We start from the raw sequence: 26,784 nt of genomic DNA on the forward strand, positions 1-26,784 counted from the left end.
TCTATTTTATTCCATTGGTCTTTTGTCTATTTTTGTGCTAAAACTATGCTGCCTAATTATTCTTATGTAGTAAATCTTGAAATCAGATTGTTTAAATCCTTCAACTTTGTCTTTAAGGTTTCTTGTGTTTTTTAAGATCCTCTGAATTTCCATATGAATTTTAGAATTAAATTATCAGTTTCCCCAAAAGAAACTGCTAAAATTTTGAAGAATCATATTGAATTTATAGATAAATTTTGGAGATCAATGCCATTTTAACAAACTTGAGCGTCTCAGTTCATGAACATGGGATATAGTTTCATTGACTTAGATCTTTGCTAATTTCTCTTAGTAACGTTTTGTAGTTCTCCGCGTTCTTTTTCACAGAAATTATATCTCTACCTCCCATTTACTCCCAGTAGTGGTAGAAAACTTAATTTTGCCAATTCAGGATAACTCAGTCACTTCCAATGACTTCCAGTCCATAAGCCCTCAGTCCTCATCTGTCCTTGCTGGCCTCTGCTGAGGTGTAGTTTGTCCTTGCTGGTCTCTCAGTGGTGGCCACTGTCCCCGCTCTTATCTGCTGCTCATATTTGTTATAAAGCTATAGTTTCACATAATCCACATTGCACATCTGGCCACTGGCCAGCTCAGGAAACACATGGAGCTTTCTCATGCTTGGACTCATATACTACGTGGGAATGCAGGACTATTTTGTCACCAGGCACAGTCCCCGGCCATCTTTATGTGCGGCTCCATGCTGTCTGGACATGGGACATCTCTAGGGACCGTGTAGTCTTTAATTCCTCTTAATGGACCTGTGGTTTTTGGCCTACACACTTCCTGAGGGATTTGATCAGCAGAGGAGAGAGGGCAGCAACCCCAGCTTGGGGCTAACTTCTCTCTTTTTCTGCCTCTCTCTCCCACAACTCCTCCCCTCGGTTCTGACATGTCTCTAGTCTCCTTTATATGGCAAGAAAACTGGTCCTAAATCTTCAAGTACATTTCCTCCAACTCTGTACTTAATGATCTTCAAATCGAAGCTCTAAATCCTCGATTCTCCCTTCTTGATTGTAAAAGCCAAAGCTTGTTGTACCCCTTATCCCCACTCTGCACTGGCATGATCCTGAGTGAATGCCTCCTTGAATGGCACCTCCCTTGCCCCACCCTCGCTCCAGTGTGTGGTCATAGCACTGAGCCACCTCGTGGATCACCCTTCCTTTGGGAAGACTTCACAGAAGGGGCAACATTTAAATAGGGTCTTAAATGAGGAGTGGGAGTTTGTTGGGTGAAGAAGTGAGTGTGTTGAGGAATGCAGCCCTGCCTTAGTTTTTGGAATGAAGAAATGGAAGGAGGAAAAGGGGCTGGTGGGAAGCACTTAGGTTTGTACTAAGGGGAGACCAAGTGGTGAGAACACGGACTGTGATGTCACATGGAACTAGGTTTGGATCCCAGTTTTGCTCCTAACTAGCTCGGTGGCCTTGGGCATATAAATTAACATCTTTAAGCTTCAGTGTCCTTAGTTGTGGAGTAGGGATATGGATGCATGTTTGTCTGAACTAAGATGGGGACAGAGTAAGTGTAAGGATTATACTACACAGAGCGAGGCACCCAGAGGTGCCCTTTTGTGACAGTGGGACAGTTACCCAGTTCCTCTGATAAACGTGGATGACCCTTGGAAGCCCCTGAGGTTAAAAAGAAAAAGTCATTGCAACAAGACCAGCTCAAAATTTAAGCCACATGGTTTATTTCCTTCTGTGGTGTGGATGAGACAAGCCATCTCATCTACCAGGGCTGGTGAACACCAGGCTGACATGTCTCCTTGTCCCCTGGAGACGAAGCCCAGGTCCCGTGGTAACCTTCTGTGGTAGCTTTGTCCTTGGGCTGTGGGGGTGGGGAAGGGAGTGCTGAGAGGCACAGGGAGGTCCCGAACTGCCACTGCTATGCCCCTGTCGATGCTGACTGTCATGGCGCCTCAGGAGTGGGCTGGCGCCAGCTCTCCCCTGCAACCTCCCCTACCTTGGGAGATGGTGGTGGGGGCGGGGCCAATGCTGACTTCATATTACAGACAAGGAAGATGAGGGTTTCCAGGAACCGGGGGGACAATGCCTGGCCTAGACCCAGGACCTCAGGGAGCCTGGGGAGCTGGAAGGGCCTGGTGAACCTTATCTGGTTCAGCATTCTAGTTTCCAAATGGGAAATCTGAGGTCCACGGATGTGGCAACAGATGACAAAGGACAGAGCTGATTTTGGGGCCGGGAGAGCTGCGGTCAGGCCACTGCCCTGCTGTGAGGCCTTGGTCTGGTATCTGCACCTCTGTGGAATGCCAGAGTCACACTCTTCCATTCTGGAGGTTTCCCGGCTCTCTGAATTTAATGACCTCCCCGAGGCCTGAGGGTCGGGGGCAGGCCTCGAACCTGAGTCTCCAATGAGGCCAGGATTTCCCCAGTGAGCAGAGAAATGCTTAGATGCACAAGGCGGGTGTCCCTGGAAGGGTGATGGGGCTCGGGGAGCTGAAGGACGCACACCCCTGACGTCAGCTTGGTGTCTTTTAGAAAGAAACCACTGGGGAAAGTGTGGGAGAGACGTCCCTAGGCATGCTTCACTCAGATGCCGGAGTGTGTGTGGAGGTGGTGAGGGAGGGCAGCTGGGATGGGGCTGGCCCCTGATGAACAACGTGGGGGTGGGGAGAGGCTGGGCCCAGAGGGAAAAGGCTGGACTCCACCCACAGGTGCCACATCTGCTACTCAGACGACTCCTTGGGCATATATGCCACATTGTCATAGGCAGGGGGTGGAGAGGCTGCCGGGCTGGGGATGTTGAAGTCTGCGCTGAAGGCGTTTGGCAGGAAGATCACAGGCTGCAAAGAAAACAGCACTGAGCGTCCCGGAGGACGCTGGAGCTTCAGGATAGTGTCGCAATAGTGCCCCCTTGTGGGTAATCTGAGAACAGCGCCCTGGTACTGAATTCCGCAAATATTTCCAACAACATTTACTGGGGCCAACTATGATCCAGGCATTGGGAGTACAGCAGTGAACAAAACAGACAAAAGTCCCATTTCTCCAGGCGCTAACGTTCTGCTGTTCTTTTTTTTCTTTCTTTTGAGATGGAGTTTCCCTCTTGTTGCCCAGGCTGGAGTGCAATGGCGCGATAGCGGCTCACCGCAACCTCCGCCTCCTGGGTTAAAGCTATTCTCCTGCCTCGGCCTCCCGAGTAGCTGGGATTACAGGCGCCCACCACCACGCCCAGGTAATTTTTTGTGTTTTTAGTAGAGACGGGGTTTCACCATGTTGGCCAGGCTGGTCTTGAACCCCTGACCTCAGATGATCCACTCACCTCAGCCTCCCAAAGTGCTGGGATTACAGACGTGAGCCACCGCGCCCGGCTCTGCCGTTCTTTCTCTCCCTACTGCCCTGGCCTGGTTCAGGACTTCGCTCTCTCTTGCCTGCACCAAGGCACCAGCCTCCTTGCAGCTTCCTGGCCTCCAGCCCCTGCTTGTCCACCCTCTCCACCTCCCGGCACCGGACAAAGCCTCTTGATTGATTCCCCTGAACCAGCTCACTCCCCTGCTCAGACCTTCGATCCCCTCACCCTCAGTGCACCCTATTGTGCACCTGCAAAGAGCACCCCACCCTGTGGCCTGCATTCGCCTGCCCAAGGCAGCCTTTGATCCATCTGGTTTCCCTGCCTTGAACACTCACTCCAGCCCCTTTCTGTCATCACTGTTCTCCGTTCTTTTTGGAAATCAAAGCTTAATTTCCATCTCCATCATGCTGCCCTCCCTGATGCCCCTGTCTCCCATGTGGCCTGGGAACCCCAAAAAGTCCCACTCCTCTGGGTGCAGCACGGCCCCCATGCCACCAGCCCAGGATTTCCGTTCTGCAAGGCTCCCTGCAGGGCTGCACAGAGCAGTGGCCCTGTGGGTGCTGGTGCCACCCAGTTCCACTGGGAGAACAGTCTTGTCTTCACTGACCTGTGAAGACGTCTTTAGTTTTGTTTTGGTTTTAGAGACAGCCTCGCTCTCTCACCCAGGCTGAAGGGCAGTGGTGTGATCATAGCTCACTGCAGCCTCAACCTCCTGGGCTCAAGCGATCCTTCTGTCTCAGCCTCCCAACTAGCTAGGAGTACAGGTGCATACCACCACATCTGGCTAATTAAAAAAATATATATATATTTTTTGTAGCAATAGGATCTTTTTATGTTGCCCAGGCTTGTCTCAAACTCCAGGGCTCAAGGGATCCTCACATCTCATTTTTCAAAGTGCTGGGGTTACGGGCATGCATCACCGTGCCCAGCCCAAATACTTCTTTGGGCCGCCTGACATGGATAGGACACCCCTGCTAGCGCTGGCTCTTCATATTGCTTCCCAGAGTGCAGAGGGAGGGGCTGGAGGCAGAGGGAGGGGGCTGGAGGCAGAGGGAGGGGGCTGGAGGCAGAGTGCGCTCCCAGCCAACTGTGTTCCACAGAGGCTCAGGTTTAGTGGACGTGGGGGTGGGGGTACTCACCGCGTTGACCTGGGCGCAGGTGGCTTGGCACCCGAAGTGAGTGGCAATGACTGCGACGAAGAACTCCAGGATGGTGAAGATAGCAAGCACGGCCAGATAACCCCTGTCCACATCCTGGGGACCAAAACCCACAAAAAGGTGAGTCCAGAGTTCTAGAGGAAGGGGGTCCCCCAAGTGAGAACCACTTGCCCAAGGTCACACAGTTAGTTGGGGGCAGAGCTGTGCCTAGAGCCAGTACCCCTGCTGCCAGTCCTGCACCCTCCCCTTCACCCTGCAGGCTGCCTCCTTGCTCCTTCTGATGCCCATCTTGGGGAAGGCTGAGAGGATCCATGGATTCGTGGGGTCTATAGGGACTGGCAGGCCTTGCCAACGTCCTGGCACCGCAAATTCTCACCCCCCTGCCCTCCTGGACATGGCTGCATCATTTTCCAAGTTTTCCTATCCCGGGGACCATCTGACAACGCACCCAGTTAGTAACACCAAAATCCATGAGCAGAATGGCTGTCCCAGCAAAGGCCGCCATAGCGCTGAGGATGTTGGCACCCAGGCTGCTCCTCACCTGCAGAGAGCAGAGAGACAGGAACAGAGGGAAAAGGCAAAGAGAAGGAGAAAAGGCAGGGGCCTTGGCTCAGCTGCTCAGCCCCCAGCACGCCGCCTCCCACAGCCAAGGAGGCACTGGCCGCACGTCCCTGCACGCAGCTGTGTTCTCATTGACGGCTCTCCTTTTCTATTCTCCTCCCCTGGGACCTCGGGAGGAGGTCTTGTCTCTCTTTCCTTCTCTCGTCTTCTTGGAAGCTGCTAGGGAGAAGGGCAGCACCTCCTTTACAACCTCTCTGGGTGGAGTTTGCGGCCTTCGGCCTATCCTGTACTGTGGCTCCCTCTCCCCCAGGCCCAGCGCCTTGCAGGAGCAGCTGCAGCTGAGGCCTGTTCAGGGGCATGAGTTGGGTGAGGCCCTTTGCTGTGGACGCTGAGGCCTGGTTGGGAGAGAGGCTGAGTTCATTTCCATGAGGTCCCAGGAAGTGGCTGGCGGAGTGAGGCACGCACTGCAGACACTGGTGGGGAATCAGGCAGAGGAGACAGGAGAGGCAGGAGCTGAAGGTCTGAAGTCTGGGTGGGCTGAGAGGCCTGGGACTCCAGGGTCTGAAGAGCGTGCAGGAAGTGACTCCCGGGGTGGTCCAGGCAGTCACCCAGGCATCCCCATGCAGCCAGAACCCGACGGTCTCATGACCCATAGCTGGAGCCTTCTGGTTAAACTGCCCCAGGATTAAAGGGGGAAACACTCGTGGGTGAACTGGGGACTCTAGGACCTCTTCAGGTTTAAAGACTCCTGATTCTTCTTTTTAAATGGCAATCAGGAGGTCATTGAGATCAGAACAGCCTCACAAGAAATCCATTCATTGATTAAGCCAAAAGCTTTTATTGAGCACCTACTGCATGCCAGGCACTATGCAAAGTGCTGTGAGTCCAGGAGAGAGTAAGTCAGGTCTTGTCGTCCTGAAGCTCATGGCCTGGGGGACCCTGAGTTTGGTCCGGAGAGTCCTCCCTTCTAGTCCCGCCCCTCCACAATCCATTCTCTGCCCTGCACCTGGGATACCTCAAGTAAGGAAACAGGGCAAGGCATCCCCTGCTGAAGGCTCCGTGGTCTCTCGTTGTCCTTAAAATAAATCCTGAACTTCGCATTTAGGCTTTGAGTCACCTCCTCGGCCTCTCCCTCTTGGCCCACCCCTTGCCTGTGATGGTCCCGCACTCCGGTCCCCCGTCCAGAGCCCATGGCGTTTCCTGGCTGGGCTCTTCCGTGGTTGTCCTCCTCTGAACTGTTCCGTGACCCCTGCTCAGGGACCCCAGACTGTCCCAGCTGAGCTTAGAATTATCCTGCCTGCTTCCTTTCAGCACTTTTCGTGCTTGGCAACTGCCTTCTTTGTGAGTGTGCTTTATGGGCGTCTTACCAGGCACTAAAAGGTAAGTGCCACGGCCTTCGCTGCGGTGTTCGTGATCTTCACTGCTGTGTTCTCTGAGCCTGACATAAAGCTCACGCCCTCCTGTTCAAGGCCTCCATCAGCTCCCAGCGCCTGCAGGAGGCACCAAGCCTTCCACCATCCAGCCCCATCATGGGATTAAATCTCTCCGTCTAATTTCTTTCCACTTTCCTTCCCCTACCTTTGCTTTCACTGGACGGAGCCATGCGTGTTTTCAGCGGCGACCCCGCCCACGCCCCTCCGTGCATTCTCCAGCTTTCCCTGTGGCATTTCTAAGTCCTCTCTGCTCAGCAAGGCCCAGCGGGACTCTTACAGGAGATCTTCTAGCATCTTTCCTTTCTCGGAATGACCATGAGCATGTGATCCGTGGACCTCACTTTCCACTCCGGCTTGTGTATTGAGAGTATCCCTGTCTTCTTCTCCTGTACATGACTGGTCTGCGTCCGGTCTGCCTGGGTGGTGCTCCTCCCTTGGCCTTTAGCGGGTTCCCCGGAAGTGCTGGGGAATGAGCTGAAGGAGTGAGTGGATGGGAGGGGCAGGGTAGAGTGAGATTTAGCCGTGGCCTCATCCCCGCCCCTGGGTCCCCCTGTTCAGACTCACCAGGCAGCTGGCGTGGTTCTTCTCGGCTGCCACTGAGAGGGATCCGGAGATGATGAACTGTGTGGGGACAGGGGACCCAGTGAGGCCTCATCCAGGACCCCGGGCAGGGCACACCCTGCTTGGGATCTGTCAGGAGGTGCCAGGGAGAGAGAGCAGCCTCCAGATGCCACTTTCTCTGCCAGGCAGGCACCTTGGGGTCTCTCGGTAGGGGTGTCCCCTGTCCAGGGAACTGGGGATGTGGCTTACAAGTTGAGTGTTTTCATTGACGCCATATCATCAGGGCCTTGTGGGGAAGGCATTGTTCCTTCAAACACTCACCCATCAAACATTTACTGAGTGAGGCGGAATGTGGTGGCTCACGCCTGTAATCCCAGCAGTTTGGGAGGCCGAGGCGGGAGGATCACTTCAAGTCAGGAGTTTGAGAACAGCCTGGCCAACATGATGAAACTCCAGTCTCTACTAAAAATACAAAAATGAGCTGGGCATAGTGGCGCGCACCTGTAATCCCAGCTACTCAGGAGGCTGAGGAGCAAGAATCACTTGAACCTGGGAGGCAGAGGTTGCAGTGAGCTGAGATCACGCCACTGCACTCCCGCCTGGGGGGCAGAGTGAGACTCTGTCTCAAAACAAAAAACAAAAAAATCAAACATTTTCTGAGTGGCAGTTATGTGCCAGGAACATAACAGAGTTATGGAGCTTACATTCTAACTGGGGAAGACTGACACTTAGCAAACAGTGAAGAAAGTACAGACAGTGGTGTGAAGAGCTGTGATGAAGTCATAGCACTCACTGGGGCTACTCGAGGTTGGATCAGGGTTGTCTCTGTGAACTGGGATGACAACAGCCGGGCATGAAGCTGCCCATAAGGATAGCCCAGGAACCTGCATCATGGCACCTATGTACTTGGCAGTCGCCTGACACACTGAGATGGGGCTGGCCCTGCATCTGCTGAGCTGAGAGGGTGGAGCTGAGCAGTGCCACCTCACTCTGGGCCTGCAACTTAGCAGGTCTGCAATTTGCAGGTGGCACTCGGCTGCCATGCTGGGGAGACCACAGGGTCAGCGGGGCGTGGAGGAGGCCCTGCGGGGACATGGAGACAGAGGACCAGAAGGGAGTCACTACAGGTCTCCAGTAGGTGTAGACCCACATGCTGGCCATGGGGGTGGGAAGAAGGGGACACACTCAGGCTGCGCTCTGGGGGACGAGCCAGCGGGACCTGCCGCTGGGGTGGATGTGCAGCAGGGAAAGAAAATACTCTAGGATGACTCTTAGGATTTGCTTTGGCAGTTGGATGGCTGGAGGTGCCATTTGCTGAGATGAGGAGATGATAGGAGTAATAGTAATAAAGTTTTTGCTTTTGTTCCTTCCCCCATTTTTGAAGCTTTACTGGGCATATTTGTGATAAAGTTCGGTGGAATGGGGCTCAGAGGGGAAAGTGACCCGTTTGTTTCTTCCTGTTGTGATGTCTCCCCATGGACTCTCGTGATTGCAAAATTTTCCTCCACCTTCAGGTCACTACGGACTTTTCAAAGGGCCAGAGCTTGTCCCCAAGCATGGCCAGGTGACCATCCTGATCTGGTTGTGATATGTCAGCCACTTTGTCCTCCCTGAACCCCATTCTGGTGGATTCTGTGCTCTTGCTGGAGGCAGCCTGGGCAGGGGAAGAAAGTCGCTGTGCTTTGGTTCTGGAACCAACACTCACGCAATGGAGACCCCCTTTATGCAAATCTCTGGCTTTCTCTCCAAAAAGGGAATCACTCATCAGTCTCCATTTGGTACAGAAGTTTAGGGTTAGTAATCCACTCACCATGCACATTATCTCTTGATGTCCTCTGCAAATCTATGGGGTAGGCAGGGCCAGATCTATGAGCCCAAGTTTTAGATGAGGAAGTTGAATCTTGAGATTCAGCAACATGCCCGAGGGACTTCACCTTAACGTGCGGTGGAGCTGAGACTCAGACCCCGCTGGTCTGACCCTGAGGCCTGTGCTTCCTTGGGGTGGCTGGAGGCTCTGGTGATGTGTTGATGGGGGTGCAAACACCAGGGTTCACTGCAAACACTCAAGTGCCCTTTAATGTTGGCAATGACAAGGACTCACCTGCCTGTTGTCTGGCAGGGGTGAGTGGCCAGTTTGGCCAGACGGAGGTCAAAGGAATGGGCTCAGGGGCTTCAGTGCTGGTTGGACTCCCAGGGGACGGCGGGGCTCATGGAGGGCTGGGACCCAGCTCAGGGAGCTAGAGGGTTTCTGCAGGAGGGGTTTAGATGTGGGGTGAGGCTTAGGATCTGGGTAGTACGGGTGGTTTGGACCCAGCCCTGATGACCGCCATCCTTTTTTTTTTTTTTCTTTTTGAGATGGAGTCTTGCTCTGTTGCCCAGGCTGGAGTGCAGTGGCAAGATCTCAGTTCACTGCAACCTCCCCCTCCCGGGTTAAAGTGATTCTCCTGCCTCAGCCTCCCAAGTAGCTGGGATTACAGGCATGCACCACCATGCCTGGCTAATTTTTGTATTTTTAGTAGAGACGGGGGTTTCACCATGTTAGTCAGGCTGATCTCCAACTCCTGACCTCAAGTGATCTGGTGGGCCTCCCAAAGTGCTGGGATTACAGGCATGAGCCACCGTGCCCCGGCCTTTCCGGTCCTTTTTGGCAGCTTCTCTGGCTGTTTGCTGGGAGCTTTTCATCCGCAGGAGTGGGGTCAGGCTCAGGTTTATGGTGAGGGTTTGGGGGAAGGAGTTAGATTTAGACTAGTTCTTCTAGGAAGTGCTTCCAGGCCCCCACCTAGGAGAGGCTGTGCCCAGGAGGATGGTGGGGGTGGGCTCATGGGGGAGACGTGAGCCTGGGCAGCATCCCCCCTACCCTCCCTCTCCATGGCCCCAGCACTCACACAGGCTCCTCCCCAGAAGGGGACACCGCCCTCGATGAAGAACATGCCCACGTGCCCGCGGCGAACCATGAGCAGCACGCTGCCAAAGCCCAGGTAGATGAGGCCCACGAGGATCTGCACCGTCTGCGGGAAGCCCCAGGCTCAGTGCTGCGGGCCCTGTTCCACACCGCCCCCTGCCGGCCCCGCCCTCCTCTAGCTTGTTGGCGACTGGGAAAGAAACTCAGATTCTGTTCTTTAGAGGCGACATTATTACAGCAACCAATAAAGACACTTTTAAGGAGAAAGCTAGTTCCCCGCAGCCTACCGGACCCACAAAGCCCAGCTCTCAGCCGGCCTGCCTCCTGCTTTCTGCTCTGATCCGTGGATCTCAAGCATCTCCGTGTCGCTATACCTGGCTTTCTTAGGACCCCATTCGATGAGCCAACATTCCCTGCACCGCATGCCTCACCTTGCCCATCCTCATTCCCCAGCACCCCCTCAGCCTGCAGCGAGCACCTTCTCCTAACAGCATCTTTCTATTTCGGTGTCCATCACTGATCGCCCCAGCCCTGCCTCTCAGCCTGCTGAAATCTCCACTGGGATTTTTTTTTTTTTTTTTTTTCCCTCTAAGAGTTGGTTTACCAGCATCCTACTAGTCTATGCTCAGAGGTGGGATGGTCTTCCCAAGTGTGAGCTTCTAGTAAGGTCTGCCACATAGCAGAAAGATTGCAATGCTTTGGGTGACTATTGAATTCTGGAACTGAGTGGAAAGAGATGTTGAAGACCATTGGAATCCAGCCCTGGGAGCCCAGGAGCCCCTCCCGGCTCCAGGACTTCCATGGGGACTCCAGTGACCAGTACTCACCACTACCCAAACCAGCATGGTCCTTTTATGGGCAGTTCTGACTGGGAAGAACTAGAATTGTCATCTCAGCGTCATGTGGAATACATATTTCTTTCTAACATGAGTGACAAGAATTTGGATATCCATGGGCATGAGCCCCTGATTCTTCAGTTTCTTTTTCTCTTCAGCGACCTGTCTTTCATCTTTTCAGTGTCCTCACAGGGTACAGCATGGCATGGTGTCCAAGGCGCCAGCGTGGCTCCCCTTCCTGGTAGACCTTTCCCCTGCGGGTAGCCCACCACAGTCACTGCCATTACGCCTTGGGAAACACCCGCTGCTGCTTATTGAATGCCTGTCAATGCTAAGCACTGTGCTGGGGGTTTTACAGATGTGGTCTCACTTAATCCTAATGAGAAGAGGTAGGTTATTACTATTATTATTGTTATTTTTGAGGAGTTTCGCTCTTGTTGCCCAGGCTGGAGTGCAATGGCACGATCTTGGCTCGCCGCAACCTCTGCCTCCCAGGTTCAAGTGATTCTCCAGCCTCTTGAGTAGTGGGGATGACAAGAGCCTGCCACTGCTCCTGGCTAATTTTTGTATTTTTAGTAGAAACGGGATGTCGCCATGTTGGCCAGGCTGGTCTCAAACTCCTGACCTCAGGTGATTCACCCACTTCGGCCTCCCAAAGTGCTGGGATTACAGGCGTGAGCCACCGTGCCCGGCCAGAGGTAGGTTATTATTATCCTAATTTTGGAGATGAGGAAACTGAGGCTCAGAGATGTTCAGTAACTTGCCCGAAGCATCCCAGCTACGAGGCGGCAGGCCAGCTAAGTCTGCAGTGGTATTCTCAGTGGGTGGCATTCCATAACTCTTATTTCTATTTTCCACTTTTTTGTGCTTTTCAGCAGTTTGTCTCATCAATATATATATTTTTTTTTTGGAGGGAGAGAGCACTGGTCCCCAGGGTCTGCTTTGGTTTAGAAATTTCAGCAATTGTTGATCCCCTCTTTGTCCACTGTCTCCATGGGCCACAAGTCAGGGGCTGTGCGGTCCTTGGTGTCTGTGCCCCCAGTCCAGTACCGCCCCTCCACCGCACCAATGGACGTGGTGCAGCTATTAGGGTAGAATTCCAGCATGTTTGAGCCAGAGGTCCTGGATGCCACAAAGCAGAGGCATTGAAAACAGAACTTTAGGGTCAGCCATCCTTAGTTTGCAGGATGCCATTTATCAGCTATGTGGCCTTGGGCAAATGACTTAGTCTTAAGAAACCTCAGTTTCCTAATCTGTCCAATAGGACCAATGATCCCCTTCTTACAAGGTGGTGCTGAGAATCTGGCGAGACGATGCATGCAAAGTCCCCAGCACAGTACGTGCACCTCTGAGAGACGCTTCATAAGCAAGAGCTGTTATCATCTTCACTTTCATTATCATCACCATTGCTTAATCTATGCTTTCATCTTCCACCTGGAGAAACTGAGGCCAAGGAATAGACTGAAGAATCTACATATGTGTGTGTATAATTAAAATAGCAGGAGGCCATTAGCCTGTCTCCATAATTTGAGTTCCTACCTAACGAACTGCAACCCAACCAGATGCACTGAAACCTAACTTAGGAGTATATTTTTGTAACAAATAGCTGGGTTTCAGCTAATGACAAACAGCTTCAGCCAACTGATCAGACCGTGCCCAAATAAGGCAAACACCTCATGACGTCATGCCCAAATAAGGCAGACACCTAGCTGTAGCCGATGGGGAGATTTCTCCACTTCACTTCTGTGTTTGCCCTATAAGAGCTTATTGCTCACACAGCTGGATGGAACTCTCTGAACCTCTTCTGGTTTTGAGTGCTGCCAGATTGCTGAATTATTCTTAGTTCACATAAACTCTGTTAAATTTAATTTGTTTAAAGCTTTTCTTTTTCTTTTTTCTTTTTTTTTTTTTTTGAGACGGAGTCTCACTCTTGTCGCCCAGGCTGGAGTGTTGTAGCACGATCTCAGCTCACTGCAACCTCCGCCTCTCGGGTTCAAGCAATTCTCCTGCCTCAGCCTCCTGTGCCTACAGTGCCTGTAGCTGGGATTACAGGCACGCGGCTCCATGCCTGGCTAACTTTTGTATTTCTAGTAGAGACGGGGTTTCACCATGTTGGCCAGGATGGTCTTGATCTCCTGACTTTGTGATCTGCCCACCTCAGCCTCCCAAAATGCTGGGATTACAGGCGTGAGCCACCGCGCCTGGCCTAAAGTTTTTCTTTTTAACAGTACATGTATACATATACACGTGCAAATGTGTGTATGTATCTTTCTATCTCTATCCGATATTTTATGCCTTCAGTATTTTATCGAGACCAATAGCTCAAGGCCATCTGAGATTGAAATCCTTCATGCACTGTCAGCTTTGTCAGGGCTGACTTTCATCTACCACGTTCACTCCATCTCATCTCCCCCTTTCCTTTGCTCATTACGTTCCAGCTATGTCAAGCTTCCACTTCTTCCTTTAACAGCCACCCTCATTCCCAAGGCCTTTGCACCTGCTGTTCTCTCTACCTGGTGAACCCTCCCTCTCCAACCCCTCCACCAGCTATTCCCTTGGCTGGCTTCAATCTAACAGCCAGTTTTGGCTTAAATGTCATCTCCCTGGAGAGAAGTTTCTGTCTACCCTCGCTAGTATTCCCCTTAGTCCTAGTCATCCTTTTCAACCGTACTTTTCTCTTTGGAGGTTTCTGAGTCATTTCTTTACTGGTTTACTCTCTGCGGGCTTTATGTGGGAAGGGTGCTTGTCTACCTGGTGCATGGCTGAATCTTGGAGTCACTACTAAGTATTTGCTAGCTGCCTTTTCCCCTCTCCAAAACATGCATGAATGTTCCGGTGCTGGGATACTCACTACCTGCCTCAGGTTGTGCAGAGAGGCTGTTCTTACCCCCAAAACTTTGGGCTCTCCTGTCAGGAATGTCTCCTCTGGCTGTAAGTCAGGTGGCTGTGTGGCCCTTGGTGTCTGTGCCCCCGGCGGTGGCTCCTCAAACTGCATAATCCCTGGAGGTTGGCACATGGACGTGGGCAGAATGGCTGGAGGTGGGCGGAGGCCACTGGCATTGCTTGGCGGGATGACGACAAACACCCCATTGCTGGTGGGAGCTGTAGACATCGTGCTCAGAGAGCCTGGAAAACAGAGGCTGGGGAGATAACAATGGTAATGATGATTGTTCCACATGTGCATAAAGCGTTTCAGTTGATAAGCAGCATGCCCACCTGCCCTTGCTTACTGCAGCCCTGTGAGGATGGCCCCAAATGTTCTTATCAAAGCTGGGGAAGCTGAGACTCAGAGAAGCGAAGGATATCCGAGGTCAACGGCCTCTAGGTGGGGTAAGACTGAGACTTGAATTCCAGTCTCTCTGGTTTCACAGGCCCTTCTCTTAATCTCTGAGCTATATTATGTGGAAAGCTCCCCTTGGAGGAGTGTATATTTAAATGCCCTTCTTTTCCCAGAAAGGGCAAGTGACTTACCTAAGGACACACAGCTAGTGCTAGGTAGAGCTTAGCTAGAGCACTGGTTTCTTCCCCTAGACCAGGACTCACCGCCACTTCCTGCCTCTCAGCTCATGACTATTGAGCTAGTATCAATAATTCCCCTGGGTGTGGGAACTTCCCACCTGCTGTGGGAAGGTTTCTATTTGGCCACCCAAGCAATTACCATTGATGTAGCCAAGATATGTGTAGATATGGAACTTTATGCAGAGCTTATAGCTTGCAGTGAACGCCAAGAATGAGTTCTTAGACAGTTCCAGCTGAGCGGGGCTTGGTGGGGAAGCAGCTCGTCTGAGAGAGTCCACCCCAGCATCCGTCCACCAAGTATTTACTGAAAGAGCTTGTCAAACCACAAACATCCACTCGATGGCTTTTTGAGGGTCATGAGACACCTGTGGACTTGTAAAAGCACTCAAACATGGACGTGGGCAGAATGGCTGGAGGTGGGCGGAGGCCACTGGCATTGCTTGGCGGGATGACGACAAACACCCCATTGCTGGTGGGAGCTGTAGACATCGTAGACTCAAACTGCCTTCTTAGGAGGCTGTTTTCAGCGTTCCTTATTACACACCTCAATCCTTGTCCTGTTTTTAGGGTCAAGGAGTTACATTCTCATGCACAAATAACATACACACAGTGCCTCAGTATTTTTCCGTGCCCCGACCTCAAATGCCATGTACATAAGCTTGGATATGTTGCTGTGCACCCTCAACATCTCCCCCGTCTTTAATTTTTAGAGTGTGTTGGTTATTTAACGAGAGGTAAGCTTTTACTGCTTTTTCTTGGTTACAGATGCGCTGAGTGGCAGCACAGAGCCATTTGTACATACCTAGCAAACAAATATAAGAAAGAATAAGTATAGCGGCCATTACCCAAATGCGTATGTTTAACCCAGATAACTAAGTGTTTGGGTTTAACTATTGAAAGCCTTTTTGTAATTGTTGAAGGGTATTTGTTTATAATTGCTGCGGCCATTTTTTAAGTTGCTTTTTAAATTTACACTTAAGAGTGGAGATTTGAGAAGACGAATGGTTGTGATAAGCCTCTTGTGGGTGTTTTCACTCTCTCCCAAGCATATTGGGAGCTATTATACGGCAGAGGTGTGACATAAATAGAATTATATTGCCAGTTACAATATAAATTTTGATGGGTAATGAATGCCTGCTGCTGATCTCCCAGCCATTCAACAGTGGCTCTAAGAGCCTCCGGGCGAGACAGAGTAGTTTTATGAATATTTACCTGTTTCTGAAATGTGGTTCACCACTGAAGCTGTGTGAATAGATTTTGTTAGAAAAATAGCTGCAGTAGCAGCAGTTGCTAATATAATAATAGCTGAGACTAAAAAAAGCAATTAAAGTGGCCAGAAGTGTTTTTTTTCTGAGTATGAGACAGTGCTTTTCTAAATAGCTACAGGGTCAAATCTCTTTCCCAGCTCCAGGTTAAATTTATGGGCAGCCAAAATTCTGCATGCCATTTTAAGATCATGACATAGGTTATATTGAACGATGTAACATTTCGATGAGACAGGCATGCAGCATACCAACTACTGGAAGAGACTTTAGTACTATAAAAGGATGGATTCTGCTCTATGTTAGGAATACCTCGCCCAAACAAAAGTGTATAAGGGTGCGTAGTACAAGTCATAACTGTGTCAGTAACATTATTATGGAAAGAGAGGGGATAGTTGCCACCACTAGTAATATACTCACCATGTGAGAAAACCCGTTCAAAAAAAGGAAGTCCTAATCTCCAAATGTGGGTATGAGCAGGGCTTAAAGCTTGTTTCTTTTAGTTGTACTATTGGTCCTGAAAGCCCATCCTCTGATCAGGTGATAGACTTATTGGAGGGACTCCCAGATCCAATAGTCTGATTTGCAGACATAAGATAACCATGGGGACTCCAATCAAGTAAGGTGCCATTATCAAACAGAGGCCCTTGACACAGTGCAGGCTGTCTGGACAGAGGCCACTGAATGGCCTCAAACTTATATCACCAGTCCCTACTCAGATGGCATATAGGAAGATCAGGCACTTGTGTGGCTTCATTAGAGACCTCAGTAAAATCAGTGGTAATAGCAGAAATAAAGGTCAAGTTTGCAAGCTTAGCATCCCTTTTAGGCTGATAGTAAAGATACTCCTGAAGAATAAGAGTAACACACTTATCATGTGCTATTGTGGAAAAACAAAGAGGGGGATTACTAGACAACAAAATCAAGGAGTCATTAAGTTTAATCCATCCCAAATTTTCCATTAAAGGGTAAGACAGGGGCATCCATTGACCTCTTGTCCAAGAAGTATCATTAGATGACAAAGGCGGGTCAGCATCCCACCATGAAATAACATTAAAAATAGGGAGACTTAGAACATGACTCCAGTAAACATGCTCTTGGGCTGATCCCACTTGGCAAAGGACAAGAATTACCAGCCACCCCAACATCTACGTCTGTCTTACTTTCTCAGAAGTTTTCCCAATTACTGCCAGATACATAAGAAACTGATTCCCTGCAGTTACAGAGGCTTCTATGGCGGCAAGCCTGATAGTTGCCTGTTGATCCATATTCTTTAGCTGTCCCCAGGTAATGTCAGGTGCCTTCTGAGTCATCATCATCATTGTTGGTTGATTCTCCAACGACAGGTCCTGTTCTCAAGAAGAGGGGCCCATAGTCCCCCTTTTTTGTTTATTAAGACATACTTTAAGAGTTTGATGACCAGTTGAGTTATAGAGAATCCCAGTCTTGCACTGTATGTTGATGTTATTGCCAAAGTTGTAATGCATAGCCAAAGTGAGCACTAAGATAGCAGGGGCCATGATCAGTTTTAGAGTTTGTGGAAGGCCTAGAGTCATAATAGATTCAAACAAATGAGCCATTGCACCTTTAGTTTTTTTCTCCGGCCTAGGGGGTAGCATGTGTTAGGCCTATATAAGTGTCCACAGTAACGTGGAGAGGTTTAAAATGTCCAAAGGGTGTACACTGAGTAACATCAGTTTGCCAGGTAGCATTAGGCACCAGACCTCGTGGGTTGCCACCAAGCCCTAAGGAAAAAGGGGGCAGAGAATGCCGTTGGCAATCAGGATAAGTTTTAATAATCATGTGAGCTTGAGCAAGTGTTAAGTGAAACTGTTGTTTAAGACTGCATGCATTCTGATGAAAAAAACCAGCATGATCAGCTTGAACTCACAAAAAAGCAGGAGAGTTTGCAAACCACATCTGTGTTTGTACCAGAGCATTAGCTCGAGCATTAGCTGATAGCGGACCAGGTAGGCCAGGATAAGAGTGAATATATGTGATGTAAAGAAGGTGATGATCGAAGTCCCTCCACTCCTGTTGGTATTTCTTGTCAAGTGGAGACAAGAGACTGAGAAAAGAAATAAGACACAAAGTATAGAGAAAGAACAGTGGGCCCAGGGGACCGGCACACTCAGCATGCGAGGACCTGCACCGGCACCAGTCTCTGAGTTCCCTCAGTATTTATTGATTACTATTTTCACTATCTCGGCACGGGGAGTGTGGCGGGAGAACAGGGTGAACAGGGTGATGGTGGGGATAAGGTCAGCAGGAAAACATGTGAGTAAAGGAATCTGCGTCATAAATAAGTTCAAGGGAAGGTGCTGTGCCCGGATGTGCAGGTAGGCTAGATTTACGTTTCTCCTTACCCAAACATCTCAGTTAGTAAAGAGCAACAGAGCAGTATTGCTGCCAGCATGTCTCGTCTCCAGCCACAGGGCGGTTTTCTCCTATCTCAGAATAGAACGAATAGTCGGCTTTACACCGAGACGTTCCATTCCCAGGGACACGCGGGAAACAGAGGCCTTCCTCTTAATCTCAACCGCAAAGAGGCCTTCCTCTTTTACTAACCCTCCTCAGCACAGACCCTTTATGGGTGTCGAGCTAGGGGACGGTAAGGTCTTTCCATTCCCATGAGGCCATATCTCAGGCTGTCTCAGTGGGGGGAAGCCTTGGGCAATACCCAGGCTTTCTTGGGCAGAGGTCCCTGAGGCTTTCCACAGTGCATCGTGTCCCTGGTTAACAGAGAATGGAGAATGGCGATGACTTTTACCCAGCATACTGTCTGCAAACACATTGTTAACAAGGCACATCCTGCACAGTCCTGAATCCCTTAAACCTTGATTCAATACAGCACACGTTTCTGTGAGCACAGGGTTGGGGCTAAAGTTACAGGTTAATGGCATCTCAAAGCATAACAGTTTTTCTTTGTACAGCTCAAAATGGAGTTTCTTTTGTCTTCCTTTTCTGCGTAGACACAGTAACAGTCTGATCTATCTTTCTTTTTCCCACAATGATGGGCACAGAGGAGCTCTTACACTGCAAGAAATGAAGGTAGTAGGGGTTCATTAGTAATGCCCTTCACATGTGCAAGATCTAAATGAGTAATACTACACACCGCATAAGTGGAATCACTAACTATATTTATGTCTTGGGAAGGAAAAGTTTGTAAGGCCAATATCAGGGCACCTAACTCTGCCTGTTGCGTAGTTTTAAAATGTTCCTAGATTTTGTGCTGCCATTTCTGTGTGGCATCTTGCCACACTATAGCTGCTCTTCCAGTTTTTCCTAAACCATCTGTTAAGACAGTAGTGGCATGAAGCAAGGGCTCAGAAACAACAATAGATACAAATTTAACAGGCACAGTTTGTAAGAAGTTCAGGAGCTTAGAGGCTGGTAAATGGAAGCTGATATTACCAATAAAGCCAGCTACGGTGACTTGCCAGTCAAGATCACAAGCTAGAAGAGTATGAAATTGTTTTTTGCTTAGAGGTAGGAAAACAGTAGCAGGGTTATTTTTGCCATATGCCTGGTTAGGCCACAATTATAATATGTGGCTCCGGTCATCACTGCAGCAAAAGTTTGAGTCAGATGAGTTGTAGTGCCTATATTTTGGTATACTTTAATAAACACACTGATTTCAGTGGCAGTGGCTTAGACTGGAGTTATTGCTGTCTGACAATCCTATGTGCATTTTCAAAAGCCAATTGTAACATAAGAAGTTTGGTAGCTTTAGGATGGGGTACCTGTTTTTCAATGGCTGCTTGCAATCGGTTGATAAATTTAATGTATGTTTCTGTGGCACCCCGTTTAACTGTTAAAAAGGAACCCTGGGATCGTCTTATGGTTTTTTTTTTTTTTTTTTTTTTTAATGTTTGTATTGCTAGCTGTGAGCATTGAGGAAATAGATGGCCATCTGCTTGAGCCTGAGCCTGGGCTGAAGCAAAAGGCCCTGTTCCCGATAGTACCTCAAGTTGTATTGGGATATTATTATCCAGATTTTGCAAGGACTGCTGCATGGCTAACTCACTGTACTCGCTCCCCCACACGGTATATTCTGCAGCTGAAACCAAAACTTTCACCCAAGTTTTCCAATCATGTGGAGTCATCTTATAGCCATTTCCCAGAGCCTCAATCATCCCCTGCGTAAAGGATGAATGTACACTGTTTTCACGGATACTTTCCTTTAACTTTTTTTTATTTTTTGAGATGGAGTCTCGCTCCTCCCAGCCTGGAGTGCAGTGGCCGGATCTCGGCTCACCGCAAGCTCCGCCTCCCGGGTTTACGCCATTCTCCTGCCTCAGCCTCCCGAGTAGCTGGGACTACAGGCGCCCGCCACCTCGCCCGGCTAGTTTTTTGTATTTTTTAGTAGAGACGGGGTTTCACCGTGTTAGCCAGGATGGTCTCCATCTCCTGACCTCGTGATCCGCCCGTCTCGGCCTCCAAAAGTGCTGGGATTACAGGCTTGAGCCACCGCGCCCGGCCACCTTTAACTCTTTAAAGACAGTAAAAGGCAAACTGTCATGCCGTCTCCTTTTGTTTTGAACAACAACAGGGAACGCGCCAAAAAGCGCCTGAGTCTGCCGTCCTAAGTCCCTCTTGGAGGCACCCCTCTACTGAGGAAGTTTGACGAGTAGTCGGCGTTGAGGACACGGCCACCCGACCACATAGGTATTCACTGACTGGAGGTCTTATCCAAGAACCATCTCTTGGGCAGCCTCCAGTCTCCTCAAGGGGGATGGGAGGCACCATTGCCTGAACGGGGCCAATGAATGCAGGTCCCTTTAAGGGTGGAGGAAAGGAGGGCAATGGCTTTTCTATAGGTGGAGGAAAAGGCTCCCGTCCGTGCTCATCACTAGAAAAAAATATCCTCCTTGTGCCCTACGGAAGGGAATGAAGTAGAGAGAGGATCCACCCTGCCCTCGGCCGCCTCCCGCTGTTCTGATTCCTGTTCTTCCTTCTCCTTTAAACCTCCTGAATTCCCTTCAGGCAGAGAAGATGGGCAGTCTGACCCACCGCAATCTGGCAGATAAAGAGGATACAACATCCAGTGTACCAGGTGGTCCAGGTGGTCAAAATAGTAACCTTAGTAAAATGACCTTGCTCATATCCTCTTTTCAGGCAGTGACCTACCTGCTCCCATAACTCTCTAAGGTTCCTTGATCAGGAAACCAAGGGCATTCCTGCCGAATTAAAATCACAGGCGTGTGTAGAGCTCCAGGCTCTACAGTGCACTGGTTAGCCTTAAGTAGCTGTTGCACTGTTTTTAAAAAAATACTTTCTGTTCTTTGGTCATTTCTTGACCCATGATAACCCAACTCCTGATATTTCACGCGTGGGTCCCATCCTCCTGATGGGAGTCAGGACTGTCCCTTACCGGGATTCCCCCGAAAATGGATGAGTTTTCCTCCTTCACGTGTAACTTCAAGGCGATCACGTCGGGGTCAGCACTTTCAGAGCTTATAGCTTGCAGTGAACGCCAAGAATGGGTTCTTAGACAATTTCAGCTGAACGGGGCAGGGGGCGGGGTGGGGGCAGCTCTTCTGAGAGAGTCTGCCCCAGGATCCCTCCGCCAAGTGTTTATTGAAAGGGCTTGTTAAAACACAAACGTCCACTCGATGGCTTTTTGAGGTGGGCTCATGAGACACCTGTGGCCTTGTAAGAGCACTCAAACTGCATTCTTGGGGGGCCGTTTTCAGCGTTCCTTATTACACACTTCACTCCTTGTCCTGTTTTTAAGGCCAAGGAGTTACATTCTCATGCACAAATAACATGCACACAGTGCCTCGTATTTTTCCATGTCCCGACCTCAAATGCCATGTACATAAGCTTGACTGTGTTGCCATGCACCCCAACACTTTAGGTGTGGCTGGCCTGGGCAAACACTTTGGGAAAAAACACCCATTACCCAGGTGTCAGGAGACGAGCTTACCAGGAAACAACAGAGTGGTGAATCTGCCAGATTTTACAATGAAATCGAAAACAGTCATCCTTCTTGTTGGCATGGGTGGGTGAGGAGTTTAGCAGTTCAGTGTAGGGGTCTGAGATGGAAGCCAGGGTTTGAATTCTGGCTCCTCTGGTTACTGTGAGGCATGGGAGCAAGAGGGTCACCCCTCTGCCTCAGTTTCCTTACCTGTGAAATGGGGATAATACCACTGGTACCAATCTCACAGGGTTTAGTGTAAACTAGACTGAAAGAACACACACCAACTTGATAAAATCCATCCCTTACAACGTGACTTGTTATAACATGATGCGGCTGAGATGTTTTGTTAAATATAACATATCTAAGTCAGTGACTTACAATGGACCGTGGATGTGCATTGCTTCCCAGTGCTCTGACAGCTACTGTGCACGTTTGGGAGAGCGCCAGCTTGCAGATTGTGCAGCAGATTCTCTGTGGCTCTGCAAGCGCTCTTGGCTGATAAGGGCTCAGCCTCACTGTTCTGTGTTCAAAATACGTGTGTCTTTCGGGAAGCCTCTGTGCCATTTATTTTGTGGTAGGTCTGACCTATATTGGTTGACAAAGTGGGCAAGGGACAGCGTTGGTTCCAATGCAGAGGAACAGAGGGAAAAGGACACAGAGGCTCTTGAGCAAGGTTTTCAGTGACTGGAGGCACCTCCAAGGAGGTGGTTGAGAAAACACAGGATAAAAATCTGCTGGCATTAGATGGGTGCCATCTAATGGATAGGATAAAGGGGTGGGGGAAGCCATTTGACGTTTTTCAGGGATTACTAGCATGGCTCCCTTCAGCCTAGGAGGTGTGACCAACACGTGAAGGTCAGAGTAGATCTCCGGAGGGATTATGCTGTGACTTCCCAAATAGCACCGTCTCCATTGGGTCTCGCATTTCCAGGATCTGACACTAACCTGATTATTAGTAGACACGAAAACTACTCAGAGCAAAGTTGGCAAACTTTTTCTGTCAAGAATCAGATAGAAATATTTAGGGCTTTGGGGAACCATATAACTTTGGTTGCAACCACGTGACTCTTCCACTGTAGTGCAAAGCAGACATAGGCAATACATACCCAAACGGGTGTGACTATGTTCCAATAAAACTTTATTTATGCCTGGGTGCAGTGGCTCATGCCTGTAATCCCAGCACTTTGGCAGGCTGAGGTGGGCAGATTGCTTGAGCTCAGGAGTTTGAGACCAGCTTGGGCAACATGGTGAAACCTCGTCCCTACCAAAAAAAAAAACAAAAAAAACAAAAAAAATAGCCAGGTGTGGTGGCACATGCATGTCCCAGCTACTTGTGAGGCTGAGGTGGGAGGATCTCTTGAGCCCCAGAGGTCAAGGTTGCAGGGAGCTGAGACTGTGCCCCTGAACTCCAGCTTGAGTGACAGAGCGAGACTTTGTCTCAAACAAAACAAAACAAAAACTTATTTAAGAAACAGATGGTGAGCCAGGTCTGAACTGCAGGCTGTAGTTTGCCAACCCCATTCTTAGAACACTGCCTGGCACATAGTAAACTCTCAGTAAATTTTAGCTATTGCTTCAACTGTGTGTCTCAACCTCCAGAACTATGAGGCGTAAATTTGTGTTCTTTATAAATTGCCCAGTCTCAGGTGTTCTGTTATAGCAGCACAAAATGGACGTATTTGGAAAGACTACATAGCTTCTAAGGACATTGCTAAAGATTGCCTAGCCTAGTTGTTTATTTTGATTATTTGCTGTGAATTTGGGCAAAATGTGAAATGGCACTGAGCTACTCTATGTTTCCATAAAATAAAGATACTGAAGGCTGTTCACTATGCCTCAGTTTATTGCGAGGGTCAAAAATGGATGAGAAAGTCCTTGGAAATTGGCGAGGTGCTGTGGATGTGTCGGGGCTCACTTCTGGGTGAGGGTTTCAAGATGATGTTGCTAATGATCCTACCTCATCGCTCACCTCTCTGGAAAGTTCTTTTTTTTTTTTTTTTTGAGACAGAGTCTCGCTCTGTCACCCAGGTTGGAGTGCAATGGTACAATCTTGGCTCACTATAACCACCACCTCCCAGGTTCAAGCAATTCTCCTATCTTAGCCTCCCAAGTAGCTGGGACTATAGGCATCACCAACACGTCCAGCTAATTTTTGTATTTTCAGTAGAGACAGGATTTGGCCATGTTGGGCAGGCTGGTCTTGAACTCTTGACCTCAGGTGATCCACCCACCTTGGCCTCCAAAAGTGCTGGGATTACAGGTGTAAGCCACCACACCTGGACCTCTCTGTAACTTTCTAAATCAATTCACAGTGATAGAGCCCCACACTGTTTCTGTACTGGTGCCAGGTTAATAAGAGCTTATCATAAACATTTTTTGAGGACTTACTCCTTTCTAGGCACTTCAAATAAGTTATTTCTTATACTCACAATGGTCCTTTGATAATTCCTGTAAGTTTGTTTTACAGATGTGATCACCTCAGTTCAGGGCAGTGAAAGGACTTGCTCAAGGTGACATGGCCATGAAATGGCTGGGCTGGGATTCAAATCCAAGTTTGGCCATCCCCAAAGTCTGCACCTGTGCTGCCTATTGCCACCTCCAGTGCCAGACACAACTGTTATCTCCCCATTGTTCCAGCCATTACATTCTAGGTGCCTTCAAGTTTGGCATGGCCATGTGACTTGTTTTGGTTAAACCAATGGGAGTGGAAGTAAATGCATAGCTTCTGGGTGGAGCATTTAGGTGTCAGCGTGTGACTCTGCAGGACTCTTTTTCCCTTTGTCACAGTGACTATCAGTGTTACAGGCAGAGGCTGCCTTATTCATCTGGGTCCCTGCGTGAGCAGAGCCCCCAGGAGACAGAACAGAAGGAAGAAATAAACCTTCGTTGTGTTAAGCCACTGGGCTGTTTGTTATAGCAGCATAGCTTTGTTTCTCCTGATTGTTATATTTTCCAGGAATGAACACATACAGGAGTGAAACACAAAGTTCATGCCCTCAAAGGACTTAGAGTTTAGTAGGCGGAGCAAGAGAAGTTTGCAATTCAGTCCGACAAACAATTGTTGAGTGTTTACTATGAGCACCAAGTTCCGGGGCTGGGAATGCAAGAATGAATTAAGGCTAGATGTCCTGCTCTCAGAGACTAGCAAGGGAGAGGAGGCTTGGTGTGGGGAGGGAGAAGCGCTCCTGATTGTGGAACTCAGGGATATCATCAGGGAGAATGTGGACCTGAAACAAGGGTCCTCAGCCTGCTCCCCTGCTGTCCCCATCTCCCTTGCCCCACACTCCTTCTGTTTCCTTTTTCTCTCTTCTTCAATCTCTTCCTCCTCCCCCACCTTCTGTGGTTTGAATGTGTCCTCTCCAAAATTCATGTTGAAACTTAATCTCCATCATGATGGCATTAGGAGGTGGGGCCTTCTGGAAAATGGTTAAGTCATGAGGGCTCTGCCTTATGAATAGATTCATGCTTTATAAAAGGGAGAGAGGGAACTAGCTTAGGTCTTTTTGCCCTTATACCTTCCACCATGTGAAGACACAGCATTTGTCCCCCACGGAAGATGCCGCAACAAGGCGCCACCTAGGAAGTAAGTGAGCAATGGGGCTGTCACCAGACACAAAACCTGCTGGCACCTTGATCTTGGATGTCTCAGCCTCTGGAGCTGTGAGGCATACATTTCTGATCTTTATAAATTACCCAGTATTCTGTGATAGCAGCACAGAATGGACATATCTGAGGAGACGCTACAGTTTCTGAGGACATTGCTAAAGATCGCCTTGGCTGGGAGTCCATGAACACTGGACAAGAGAGACAGACGGCAGAACGATGAAGAATTTGGGGTGGGGGGGCCCACCCTGCCCACAGGTCTTTCCCTTCCTCAGATGTAATAATGAATATTTACAGCCCACTTCTCGCTCTAAGGGAGAGGCAGGCATGGATTATTAAGTGTGATTTAGAGATAAGAAAACAGAAGTTCAGAGAGGACGAGTATTTTCCTTCCAGTTGCACAGCACCTCAGTGGCAGAACTGGAATGGACCCAGACTCCCATCTCTCAGTAGGAAGAGCGCTGACGTTATGGAATTCCTATACTTTTGGGTTTGAGTCCTGGCTTTGTCAGATGAGGGAACAAATGTTTGAACTTCACTGCTGGAGTAATGGTTCTGAAAAGCTTGTTGTTCACAGATCAGCAAATGATAAACAAATTGGGACCAAACGAGTCTGCCAGTTTTCTACTTCCCCAAGTAAGTTCATGCAAAAAGTCATCCATGTTTTCACCATCATCTAGAAAAGATATTTAACACCAAAGAAGTAGAAAGGACATAATTTTAAGATACAGGCTGAGTGCGGTGGCTCATGCCTGTAATCCCAGGACTTCAGGAGGCCGAGGTGGGTGGATCATGAGGTCAAGAGATTGAGACCATCCTGGCCAACATGGTAAAACCCCATATCCACTAAAAATACAAAAATTAGCTGGGCGTGGTGGCACATGCCTGTAATCCCAGCTACTCAGGAGGCTGAGACAGGAGAATTGCTTGAACCCAGGAGGCAGAGGTGAGCCAAGATCGTGCCACTGCACTCCAGCCTGGGCGATAGAGCGAGACTCCATCTCAAAAAAAAAAGGAAAAAAAGAAAAAAAAGAAAAAGATACAAACACAAAACCTTAACATCTAAATGAAACAATTTTAACTTGGTGAGCCCCTCACCACTCTGCCCGTATAGCTGTCATTTCACTAGGGACAGGTGAACACTGCGTCTGAGACCCACAGTGGTGTGTGGGCAGGTTTGTGCACCTTCTGGGGTGGGGAAGGACCAGCCCTATGTGGTTCAGCTGAGCTCTTCCTGGGCTTTCAGATCAGATGGGGCCTGCACAGCCCCAGAAGGGAGCATATGTGTAATTAACAACATCTCTCCTGGGCAAGTGGTGAGAAATTTGAGAAAATGGAGAGCTTGTGATCCTCAGGAGAAAACGCCTACAAAAATAACCTGCCTGTCAACAGGCAGGTTAAGTGAAATCATGAGCATGAAAGCGTCACATAGTTCCTGAGATTGCAAATTCCTCTCTCTTCCTAGCCCTCTGCAGCCACCACCAGCACCTCTGCACCCTGAGGCCAGGGACTAACCCATCCGCCACATTCCAGAGGCTACCTGGCCCATGCCCCGGCTCTGTGCTACCCAGGAGGACTCTCTTTTTCTTACTAACCCATCAGTCAGCATGCCCCAAAACACAAATGCATGTGTGTCAGGGACGGACAGGTGGAGGAGGGAAAGCCACCGTCCCCTGCCTCTA

At 49.4% G+C, this 26,784-nt stretch overlaps 1 protein-coding gene across 1 annotated transcript; it reads right to left on the minus strand.

The window, feature by feature from the left end:
• Positions 1 to 1,703: 1,703 nt before the first annotated feature.
• MS4A15 (membrane spanning 4-domains A15) lies at positions 1,704 to 21,051 on the minus strand. The gene is given in 8 exon segments (XM_005577703.4): positions 1,704 to 2,747; positions 2,750 to 2,839; positions 4,485 to 4,598; positions 4,951 to 5,043; positions 7,061 to 7,117; positions 9,943 to 10,065; positions 13,683 to 13,935; positions 20,951 to 21,051. Coding segments are annotated over 7 exon segments (723 nt in total). The 5' UTR covers positions 13,908 to 13,935; positions 20,951 to 21,051; the 3' UTR covers positions 1,704 to 2,726.
• Between the last annotated feature and the right edge of the window lie 5,733 nt (positions 21,052 to 26,784).

This window comes from Macaca fascicularis, chromosome 14 (assembly GCF_037993035.2).
Source record: "Macaca fascicularis isolate 582-1 chromosome 14, T2T-MFA8v1.1".
In the NCBI taxonomy this organism is placed as follows: domain Eukaryota; kingdom Metazoa; phylum Chordata; class Mammalia; order Primates; family Cercopithecidae; genus Macaca; species Macaca fascicularis.